Source organism: Rana temporaria, chromosome 8 (assembly GCF_905171775.1).
Source record: "Rana temporaria chromosome 8, aRanTem1.1, whole genome shotgun sequence".
NCBI classification, from domain to species: Eukaryota; Metazoa; Chordata; class Amphibia; order Anura; family Ranidae; genus Rana; species Rana temporaria.
In genome coordinates, this window is record NC_053496.1 from 169,353,760 (window position 1) to 169,366,159 (window position 12,400).

Here is a 12,400-nt window from a genome sequence, read left to right on the forward strand (position 1 = left end):
CTTCTATGTCTCTCAGGGACGAGGCATAGTGTGTCATGTATATGTCCATGATAGCCATGCCATGGTTACATATCTTAGTTAAAGAGGAGTTCCACCCAAAAATGGAACTTCCTCTTAACCCACTCCTCTCCCCCTTACATGCCACATTTGGCATGTAATTTTTTTGGGGGGGGAGTGGGGGCTTCAGGAGAAGGGGACTTCCTGTCCCACTTCCTCCTTCCGCCGAGGGGCTGCAAAGGCGATTAAGCTTAATCGCCTTTTGGCAGCCCCTCCCTGTAGGCGATCGCCTAGGACACGTCAGGTCCTAGGCGATCGCCTGTCCAATCAAACAGCGCAGCGCCGCGCGCGCATGCGCAGTGGGTGCCTGGCCGTGAAGCCGAAAGCTGTCACGGCCGGGTGCCCACAGTGACAATGAAGACGCCGGCCGGGGAGGGGGGGAGAGGAGCGGACCGGACCCCCGGCCGGCGCGTCGCTGAAACGCTGGAGCAGGTAAGTGTCAGTTTATTAAAAGCCAGCAGCTACACTTTTTGTAGCTGCTGACTTTTAATAAACTTAAAAAATGGGTGGAAAACCCCTTTAATTGTTTCACTTTTATTCAAAGCAATATCTTATGATAATATTATTTTACAGGATGTTCAGCTTATAAACTGGCTTTATGAATTACGGATTTCGGTTACACATCTGACCATTGAATATGAGCAGCTTGTCAGCATTGTACTGGTAAGTGCAAATCTTGAACCTTGTGTGCTTTTTCTAAAGTGGAAATATAGGCAAAACTGTTTTTCTTTTTAGATTTGGATTAGAACACCTGCCGTTTTTTTTTTTTTTTCTTTTTTTGCTGTCTTTACCTCATTCGGGGCATTTGCCCTCTCTGTTTGTCCTGTTTACCATTATCCTCAATTGTGAAAATTGGTTCACACAAGTACATGACTAGAAGAGCGATAATCCAGTGAGGACACCAGTTCTGGTGACCCTCTAGAATTCCCTCACTTTGGAGGGATTTCTCCTCACTTCCTGTTGTTATATACACAGATATCCCACTTCAAGACACCTCCCCCAGCCTTGGAAAACAGTGCGGGTTAAACTGTCCAATGACCATAGACACACAGGTCAGGTGTGTTCAAACTTCTCATCAGTAAACAGTCTTATCAGCAGGGGGCTGCTGGAGGAGTCCCCCCTCCCTCTTCCCTCACAGCAAACACACTTACACATCCCATAATAGCTGAGGCAGACAGCCACAATAGAAAAATATAATACAGTCACACCCCAAACAATCACAGCAAAGAGTACACACCAGCATGAGACAACACACAATAAATATATGCCCAATATATACCCAAAGTGACTCCTGTCACAAGAGGTTAGATGCAACACGGCATCTTCACCCTATTTCTTTATTGTTTAGTGATTGGTTGAACGCCATTTGATGCAAGCTGCAACCTATCATTAATGTCACAATAATAATTTATATGTAATATTTTTTTAAATTCGAGAACAAGGGGTAGTGCAGAAATGATCCACCGTTACACATCTTGGATTAATGAAGCTTAATTTTCCTACTAAACACAAATAATCAGAAAATGCATTTTCTTTTTTTACATACCGTATTTATCTTCCTATAGCGCACACCGGCGTATAGCGCGCACCCATATTCTAGAAGGGAAATTCCTGTGAAAAAAATGAATTACTTACAGTTTGTCGGTGTCTTGCCCGGCGTCCATCGGCGGCCTTGTCCGGTCCGACGTCCGTCTGCGGCCTCGGTGGTGTCCTCCCCGCTTCTCCCTCGCTGTCTCTGAGCGCCGCCGACATATACCGAGCGCAGTACACTCGGCCACGCTCGGCTCCTCTCGCTTAAAGGCTAGGAGGCGGGACAGGGCGTGACCGCGAGCGGAGCCGAGTGTAGCCGAGTGTACCAGAGTGTACTGCGCTCGGTATATGTCGGCAGTGGCGCTCAGAGACAGCGGATCGGCGTATAACGCGCACCCACGATTTCCCCCTGATTTTAAGGGGAAAAAAGTGCGCGTTATACGCCGATAAATACAGTGGGCCGGATTCAGATAGGTTACGTGGATCTTTAGATGCTGATTTACGATCCGCCGGCGGAAGTTTGAGGCAAGTGCTTAATTCAGAAAGCACTTACCTCAAAACTTGCGTATCGTAAATCCTCTGGCGGAATTCAAATTCCGCGGCTAGGGTGCGTCTACAATTTAAATCAGGCGCGTCCCGGCGCCGATCGAACAGCGCATGTGCCGTCCGTCGAATTTTCCCAGCGTGCATTGCTCCAAATGACGTCTCTAGGACGTCATTGGTTTCGGCGTGAGCGTAACTTGCGTTCAGCTCTTTTCTGAATCGACTCACGCAAACAACGTAAAAATTCAAAATTAGGCACGGGAACGACGGCCATACTTAACATAGGATACCCCTCACATAGCAGGCATAACTATACGCCGGAAAAAGCCGAACGCAAGCGATGTAAAAAAAAAGCGACGGGCGGGCGTTCGTTTCTGAATCGGCGGAAATCCTCATTTGCATATTCGTCGCGTGTAAAAAAACGAAACGCCACCTAGCGGCCGGCCTGGAATTGCAGCCGAAGATCCAACGGTGTAAGTCACTTACACCTGTCGGATCTTAGGGAGATCTATGCGGAACCTGATTCTATGAATCAGCCGCATAGATCCGACCGACGGAACTCAGAGATACGACGGCGTATCTCTTTCTGAATCCGGGCCGGTATGTTTATTTCCGATGTATTAGTAGACTATGAATAAAGGAAACCTGTGGCCATTCTGCTTTTGAATGCACATGTCTCACCTGACCGTTAAAATGCTTTTCGTCCTGTTTAATGTTTTTCTAGCTTGTCAATTTTTTTATTTATTTTTTTGCAGAAACTACCATGGCTGAACCGAAGCAAAGAAGTTGTGGAAGAATATTTGTCTTTTCTGGCCATTCTTGTGTCCGGTCAGACTGTATATCTAAGGCCCTGCATAAATATGATTGTCTCACACTTTTTACCACGTAAGACTGGTCTTTTTTGTAAAAAATGTTCTCTGTTTTGTATTGCAGGCCTAAAAAAAACCCAACAGAAGTATCCAACACAGTCAAAGACAAATTATTCATAAACCTTCATCCTATGGCAGACATGGGCAAATTGTGGCCTCAGGGCCACATCTAGCCCTTTGGCTCTCCCTATCCAGCCTTTGATGCTTTCGCTGTCGGAATGCCTGTGTGGAGAGCTGCAAGAACTGGAGGGAGAGAAGCTGATCAATACAATAGGGAGGCTAGGTTCTGGTGGGAGAGCATTGCCTTGGAGCTGTTCCGCCGCTTTGCTTCCCCTCCTGATTACATAAATAACCTTCTAGTGCCACACTACTACGCTGCAATTGTGTGCATTGACAAGTGTTGGTACTTGTCAAACTCTGCAGCCTAAGTTAACCAGGCCAGGCCTTTTCTGCCAATTTTTGTTCACACGTAACAAGCAGTTTTTTTTGGCTAGAAAATAGCTTGGATACATTATAGTTTTTTTTTTCTAACCACTTAAGACCGGGACCTTTTAGGCAGCTAAAGGACCCAGCCCGTTTTTGTGATTCGGCACTGCGTCGCTTAAACTGACAATTGCGCGGTCGTGCGACGTGGCTCCCAAACAAAATTGGCGTCCTTTTTTGCCCACAAATAGAGCTTTCTTTTGGTGGTATTTGATCACCTCTGCGGTTTTTTATTTTTTGCGCTATAAACAAAAATAGAGCGACAATTTAGAAAAAAAATTCAATATTTTTTACTTTTTGCTATAATAAATATCCCCCAAAAACACATATAATAATTTTTCCCTCAGTTTAGGCCGATACGTATTCTTCTACCTATTTTTGGTAAAAAAAATCACAATAAGCGTTTATCGATTTGGTTTGCGCAAAAATTAATAGCGTTTACAAAAAAGGGGTTTGTTAATTGCATTTTTATTAATTTTTTTTTGTTTTACTACTAATGGCGGGGATCAGCGATTGTTTCCGTGACTGCGACATTATGGCGGACACTTCGGACAATTTTGACACATTTTTGGGACCATTGTCATTTTCACAGCAAAAAATGCATTTAAATTGCATTGTTTATTGTGAAAATGACAGTTGCAGTTTGGGAGTTAACCACAGGGGGCGCTGCAGGATTTAGTGTTCACCTAGTGTGTGTTTACAACTGTAGGGGGGTGTGGCTGTAGGAATGACGTAATCGATCGAGTCTCCCTATAAAAGGGATCACTCGATCGATACGCTGCCACACTGAAGCACGGGGAAGCCGTGTTTACATACGGCTCTCCCCGTTCTTCAGCTCTGGGGAGCGATCGCGACGGAGTGGCTATATACAAATAGCCGCGCCGTCGTCCCGGATCGCTCCCCGAGGGGATCCGACCGCCGCATGTAGCGGGGGGGGGGGTTCACCGATCGGACCCCCGACCCACGTCTAGGCAGGCACGTACAGGTACGTTGATGTGCCTGTCCATGCCATTCTGCCGACTTATATCTACATGAGGCGGTCGGGAAGTGGTTAATGGTTAGCTCCTCAGCTTTTTATGCAGTACAGGCATGTTTACAGTAATCACAGGGACAAAGGAACTCTCCACCCACACAATGGGGCTTCAATACACCTTCTCTTAGACCAGGGGTCTCCAAACTGCGGCCCTTTGCTAGCCTTTATCCGGCCCTCAGGGCTTTATTCCTCCCACTGATATGAGGCACTATTCTTCCCACTGACTCCAACAAGGGGGCACTTTTTCTTCCACTGATACCAATGATGAGATACAATTACTCCTACTAATAGGGGCCCTACTCCTTATCCTACTGATTGCAAACTATGAGGCCATATTTATTCCCACCAATGTTGGGCCGGGGCTTTTTCTGCCCCCCGCTGGCCACAATCTGGCCCTCCTAAAGGCTGAAGAACGATAAACTGGCCCTTTGTTTAAAAAGTTTGGAGACCCCTGTCTTGGACAATGACCTTCAGAGGAGCCAATATTCCCCCAGACGTTCCGTCTCCGACAATAAGTGATTCACCTGCATAATACACATTCCTTTACTAAACATAATTGACACGCTAATTCCCTACCCCTAAAAGGAGACATCTGACCTTTAAACTGCTAACTCACAACACATATCTATCATCAATAGCATCTTCACAAAAAACAGTGAAGCGAGGGAAGTCCTTTCTTGTATTAAGAAAGGTATGGACTCCAGAGACAGAGATATAATTTTGCCCCTGTACAAATCATTAGTAAGACCTCATCTGGAATATGCAGTTCAGTTTTGGGCACCAGTTCTCAAAAAGGATATCGGAGAACTGGAGAAAGTGCAGAGAAGAGCAACCAAACTGATAAGAGGAATGGAGGAGCTCAGCTATGAGGAAAGATTAGAAGAACTAAATCTATTCACTCTTGAGAAGAGGAGAATTAGGGGGGATATGATCAACATGTACAAATATATAAGAGGTCCATACAGTGTACTTGGTGTTGAGTTATTCACTTTACGGTCAACACTGAGGACAAGGGGGCACTCTTGACGTCTAGAGGAAAAGAGATTTCACCTCCAAATACGGAAAGGTTTTTTCACAGTAAGAGCTGTGAAAATGTGGAACAGACTCCCTCCAGAGGTGGTTCTGGCCAGCTCAGTAGATTGCTTTAAGAAAGGCCTGGATTCTTTCCTAAATGTACATAAAATAACTGAGTACTAAGATTTGTAGGTAAAGTTGATCCAGGGTAAATCCGATTGCCTCTCGGGGGATCAGGAAGGAATTTTTTCCCCTGCTGTAGCAAATTGGATCATGCTCTGCTGGGGTTTTTTGCCTTCCTCTGGATCAACTGTGGGTATGGAGTTGGGTGTATGGGATTGTATTGTGTTTTTTATTTTGTTTGTTTATTTTTTTGAGGTTGAACTGGATGGACTTGTGTCTTTTTTCAACCTGACTAACTATGTAACTATGTAACTATGTAACAGTGTTATTAGCATACATAATGAAAGGTCTTGGAGCAGACCCAATCAACACCTCAAAAGCATGTGACCTCACATTGAAGGAGACACTCTTATTGACCGGTTGTGGGTCAGCATGAAATCAAACTGTAATATTCCAAGATCCTGCAAAACATGAATTATCAGTAATGTCCCATCTCATGTAATTTATAATTTAATATTTCTCAGTCACCCTCTGCCCAAAAGGGACACAGGGTGAATCTAGACCCAAGAGTTATGAGTTATTAGTGACGCTGGCACAGGAGTACCCCCCATCCTTCAAAAGTGTCTGGGTGTCATGGGTCATTCCGTTACACAAGGGTTCATTGTTGGTACATAGATGTGGTTTGCACAGAAGTGTGGAGGTAAAGCAAACTTGTGGCTTGTTGTTTTTTTTTAACCTCGAACACTCTCTTATTCTTTACAGCCCGTGTTACGATTAGTGAAGGCGATATTAATATTTCAGATTCTGAAGATGGGGATGAAGGTGAGTCTGATTTTATGACCAATAGATGAAAATGGGCACAACAAAAATATATTGCTGTCAATTATAACTGGCCTCATGTAATTTTCTTTCTTGCCTAGATGTTGTTGCAACATTTAACACCTGTCATAGAGCGCTACAGATCATAGCACAGCATGTTCCATCGTAAGTACCTATTCTTCTAATGCAGGGGTTGACAAATTTGCTTGGAATCTAGGAGCCAGCTAAAAAAGTTAGGAGCCAGAAAACGCGCCCCGTCCCGACGAGCTTGCGCGCAGAAGCGAACACATACGTGAGCAGCGCCCGCATATGTAAACGGTGTTCAAACCACACATGTGAGGTATCGCCGCGATTGGTAGAGCGAGAGCAATAATTCTAGCCCTCCTCTGTAACTCAAAACATGCAACCTGTAGATTTTTTTAAACGTCGCCTATGAAGATTTTAAAGGGTAAAAGTTTGTCGGCATTCCACGAGCGGACGCAATTTTGAAGCGTGACATGTTGGGTATGAATTTACTCGGCGTAACATTATCTTTCACAATATTAAAAAAAAATGGGGATAACTTTACTGTTGTCTTATTTTTAATTTAAAAAAGTGTAATTTTTTCCCAAAAAAAGTGCGCTTGTAAGACCGCTGCGCAAATACGGCGTGACAGAAAGTATTGCAACGATCGCCATTTTATTCTCTAGGGTGTTAGGATAAAAAATATATATAATGTTTGGGGGTTCTAATTAGAGGGAAGAAGATGGCAGTGAAAATTAGTGAAAAATGACATTAGAATTGCTGTTTAACTTGTAATGCTTAACTTGTAATACCAACGGCCACCACCAGATGGCGCCAGCTCACACATCTGGTGGTAATAACTTGTAATACCAACGGCTCACCACCAGATGGCGCCAGCTCACCTTCTCCTTTTTTTGCCCACCTTCCAAGCCAAGTCGCCAGGACACTATTTCCAGTCGCCCTGGCGACCGGGATTTGTCGAGCCCTGGGTGCCGGCAATGCAATAGTGATGCAAAAATACGAAGGAAACTTGGACAGCCGCACTCCAAAAATGTTCTCTTGATTAAAACCGATCACAAAATGAACATGCCACAGCAAAAAAATTGGAACAAAAGCCAACGTTTCGCACTGTAGCTTCAGTGCTTAGTCATAGCTAGTACTAACACAAGGAGCTTACAATCTAAGGTCCCTACTTAACATGCATACATACACACACACAAACACATACACACACACACACACCAGGGCCAATTTAGACAGGTGCCAATTTAATCTACCAGCAGGTCTTTGGAGTGTGGAAGGAAAGTGGAGTTCCCAGAGTAAACCCAAGCAAGCACAGGGAGAACATGCAAACCCCATGCAGGGTTAGGACCCCTGGCACTGCAAGGCAAATATGCTAACCACTTAGCTACTGTGCTGCCCCAAGGCTGGAGTTTTGTTTTATTTACAGTTGTAAGGGATTCCATGAATACGATGGGGGTAATCCAGCAGGTTTTTAAAATGAAAAATACGTTTTTTGTTTTTTTCATTATTTTAATTTTAATAAGCAGAAGTGAGGTTTGCGCAGGCATGGGTAGAAAACCAGTGTTAGTGTTAGGGACTTTGACAAGGCCAAAGTATTCTCCACACTTATAGCTAGATTCAAGTAGAGCGCGTAAACTTGGCGGCGGCGTAGTGTATCGTGTTTACACTACGCCGCCGTAAGTTAGCGTGGCAAGTACATGATTCACAAAGTACTTGCCTGCTAAGTTACAGCGGCGTAGCGTAAATTGGGCGGGCGCAAGGGCGCCTAATTCAAATTTATTTGAGGGGGCGTGTTTTATGGTAATGGGGGGTGACCTTACGTGATTGACGTATTTTACGAACGGCGCATGCGCCGTCCGCCTACATATCCCAGTGTGCATTGCGGCAAAGTACGCCGCACGGGCCTATTGGTTTCGACGTGGATGTAAATGACATAAATCCCTATTCACGGACGACTTACGCAAACGACGTAAAATTTTCGAATTTCGACGTGGGAACGACGGCCATACTTAACATTACTATTCCAGCTATTTGATGGAATATTTTTAGGCCTGATAATGCGTTACGTAAACGGCGTATCTGTACTGCGTCGGCCGGGCGTACGTTCGTGAATAGGCGTATCTAGTGATTTACATATTCTACGCCGACCGCAATGGAAGCGCCACCTAGCGGTCAGCCTAAAAATTACAGGTGTAAGACACTTACGCCGCTCGTATCTGAGCCTAATTTAAGCGTATCTGGTTTCCAGAATACGCTTAAATTAGCGCCGGCGTAAATTCAGACTTGGGCCGGCGTATCTACTGATACGCCGGCCTAAGTCTTTGTGAATCCACCTATTAATATTTTTTTTTTTTTTAAGAGCTGTACTTGGAGTTTGTTTTTTTTAGATAGAATAGCATGTCATCTACATACAAACCAATTTTAAGCACATACAATGGGATTTTAGGCAACTCATATTGGGGTGTGTATCCAATAAAATTGGCTAGGGCACAACTGCTAGAAGAGTGGACAGCAGAAATGCCTCTGATTTCCCTGGTCAAGGGGGAGGTTCTAATAACCATCCACTAAGACTAGTTTGAGCAATAGGGTTGGAATATTGTTTTTTTGTGCCTTTTCAAAAAAATTAGGGCCAAATTTGTGCAAGATATTCCACAAGAATCCCCCCCCCCCCCCCCCGGGACTGTAACCCATTAAAGGTGGATGCTTAGGCTTACCTATAGCGCTCTGCAGCACCTTCCCACAGGTGTATTCCATTCACCTGTTGTTCTCCCCGGCAGGTGTGTTTTACAGCAGTTCATACAATCATATGTCCACTTGTTTGGATGCGGCTCATTTGGGGCATTTGTGGTGCACTGCCTGTTGTACACCCACACAGCAGGTCAACCTGTTGTGTTTGGGACGTATATACCTAACTCATTAGGAGGATTCTTGATCACTTTGGAGATTATCCTATATGTCCGTGCGTCCCTGAAGAAGCCCTCTGTAGGGCGAAACATGTTGGACTACTAGCATGAGACACATACAAAAGCTCCTGCACGGTGTTGTTATTCTCCTCTTTGTGATCCTTTTTATCATATGTGCTTTTGTACAATTAGACTGTATTTATTATTAAACATTTATATTTTTATAGTACTACGATTTCTGAATGATTTCTTTGGATCTGAATTCAATGATATATTTCATAGTTTAATACATATCTAAATTACCCAACATGCATCCATAAAATCCCACGCCATACCCCATTCATTGTATACATTTCTCTATCAGGGATGGAAATGCATTTGGCTATTACTCTTCATTGTAGTGCATGCTCTATATACCTTTCTCTATTTTAATAAACACAAGTGCTTGCAGTTTAGGTGAACTATTGGTCTGTTCTAAAACCTGTCTAAATGTATTTCTGCAGAGCACCTTGCTTTCTAATGCCAATACTTGTGGAAAAGTTTCCTTATGTCAACAAATCGCCAAGAGTTTTGGTAAGTGTTTTTTTTTTTTTCTTTTTGCATATTTAAAAAAAAAAAAACTTTTATATACAATTCTGTTTTTCTTTAATAAAATTATTTTGTAGAATTCTTGTCTGTCTATTACCTCTGATTTTTGCGTTCCTTTAAAAGGTAGTGAGGTGGTAGGCTTTTTTAAGTGTAACAAGTATTTAAAGCCCAACGCCAGAAAAAAATTCAATTTAAATAGTGCATTACGCTTCAGTTACCTTACTCCTCAGTCTTGATACCAAACTTTGCGAGTCCCCCAGGTGTTGGTTGGCAGGCTAAGGTGCTTAGTAGGATTGTTGCATAGGGGCTCAGTGAGTTCTATTAAAGGGCTCCCTTCTGTGGTGGTGTAAATACTAAACCTTTTTGTGGCTTGCAATGTTTTCAAAAAAGAGGAGCGGGGCTAACACTACATGGAAGGGCACATCTGTGTCATCAGTAGCTCCTGAGGAGCCTAGTCGTAGCCCAAGTGTTGTAACCCCTGAGAGCTGTCTTCCGGGCACTTTGAGCCCCTGCGCCTATCTGGTATTGTGCCTACTGCCAACGCTATTGCTTTAGCCTTTGTCGCCAGGCATGATCTGTCCTCGGCACTAGTCAGGTTAGAGGACAGGAATGCTGGCATGATTGCCCCTATCTCGCAGGGTGGCAGGAAGTATGACAGATCCCCCTCCCCTGATCCTCCTAACTTGGAGCAGGAATGGGTTGATGAAGGGAAAGGGTTAAATGCTAAGGATTATGTGGAGGGCAAGGCAGATGCTCAGTTGGTATCAGCCTCTCGGTTGCAGGCTTTTGATCCAGACTCTTAACGAGATGGTTCGTTCTGCCTTAAAGTTGGCTCCTGCTAGAGCCTCCCTGTTCCTCTTTGGGGTCCCTGAGGCCTCCTCAGGCTGCACAGGCTTTCCCCTTGCACCCACTGTTGGAGCAGGCGGTGTATGCTGATTGATAACACCCTGAGAGGATTTTCATTCCTCCTAAGAGGTTTTGCCTTTTATATCCCATTGAGGAAAAGTTTAAGACATGGAGCATGCCAACCGTAGATACGGCAGTCTCTTCTTTAAACTAGAAATTAACTTGTCCGGCAGATAACGCACAAGCCTTAAAGGACCCCTTTGATAAGAAACTGAAGTCACTATAAAGGGCTTAATTTTCTTTGATTAGTTCAGCTATTCAGCCAGCTGTCACAGCAATTGGAGTCTGACAGCCCTTATAGGGTTTTAAACCATTATTTGAAAAAATTAAAATAAATAACACACATGTCATACTTGCCTCCACTGTGCAGTTCACACCCACGTTCGTGAATTGGCGTATTTCCTTTATTTGCATGTTTGAATGGCTAATCAATGGGAGCAGCACCATGCGCCCAGCCCATATGTGCGCCCACCCTACGCCGGCGTGTGCAAGATACGTCGGCGGGGTGTAGACTGTTTTTAGGCGCATGTTGGTTTGTGGGTCTGCCGCACATATACGACGGCGCACATTTGCACTTACGTTGGCGTAACTTGTTATACGTCGGCGTAAGTGCTTTGTGAATCTGGGCCATAGCTGGTTATTTGTATTAACCACTGCATATAGCCGTTCAAGAAGTTTTCTTTTCTTTTAAACTTTACATATCAACTAAATTATATACACATATATATATAATGTTTTAAGGTTTTTATCTAATTAATCAAAGCAATAATCGGCCAACTAATCGATTATGAAAATAGTTGCAGCCCTACTGGAAATTGAATTGATACTTTATTTATAGAATAGACAAGTGGTTAGGCCTCCCTCTGATGTGATTTTCTGATGATGCTGCATATGTGCCATGTGTTTTTGTTACTAATTTTACCATTTGTTGTATATCAGGAGTGCTACATACACAATCTTCTGAGGATCACTGTATACTTCCCAGGGCTTAGGCGGGAAATTTTGGAACTTGTGACAGAGAAGCTGCTGAAAATTGATGTATGTATTAATATATAAAAATTCCATAACATTTCTCTAATCTCTGTATAAAATAACCTAAGATAACTCCCTTGCTGTTCTTAGGCTTGCTTAGATTTCTTCTCTATGGCTTTACATTATGTTTTTTTTTTTTTTAAGAGTAAGCCTGATAGACACGTACATAAAAGTGAAATGTAAGGAGAATGCAAGAGATAATTGGCAACTCCAGGGCCGATCCTAGGCAGGGTGCACAGGGTGCTTTGTACCCAGGTGCCTGCAGAGGTGGGGGCGCCGAAGTGCCAGAGTTCTCCCCTCCCTCCTTCTCTCCTTGTTTGTGTCTCTCCTTGTTTGTGTCCGTCCAGAACTAGTGTTATGAGCATAGGTGTGTCTCTGACCATCTCCTGTATTATGTCAGCAGTCTCTGACCATCTCCTGTATCATGTCTGCAGTCTCTGACCATCTCCTGTATCATGTCTGCAGTCTCTGAC

The 12,400-nt window shown here is 43.9% G+C and overlaps 1 protein-coding gene across 5 annotated transcripts in view; it reads left to right on the plus strand.

The window, feature by feature from the left end:
- The window catches only part of RRN3 (RRN3 homolog, RNA polymerase I transcription factor), a 51,630-nt gene that overhangs the window by 8,241 nt on the left and 30,989 nt on the right, over positions 1 to 12,400 (plus strand). For all 5 annotated transcript variants that reach the window (XM_040321635.1, XM_040321632.1, XM_040321636.1 and 2 more), the window contains exons 4-9: positions 631 to 720; positions 2,886 to 3,015; positions 6,415 to 6,474; positions 6,573 to 6,636; positions 9,905 to 9,974; positions 11,835 to 11,933. In XM_040321635.1, the coding sequence (XP_040177569.1) occupies positions 631 to 720; positions 2,886 to 3,015; positions 6,415 to 6,474; positions 6,573 to 6,636; positions 9,905 to 9,974; positions 11,835 to 11,933 (513 nt within the window). The remainder of the gene's footprint in view (positions 1 to 630; positions 721 to 2,885; positions 3,016 to 6,414; positions 6,475 to 6,572; positions 6,637 to 9,904; positions 9,975 to 11,834; positions 11,934 to 12,400) is intronic.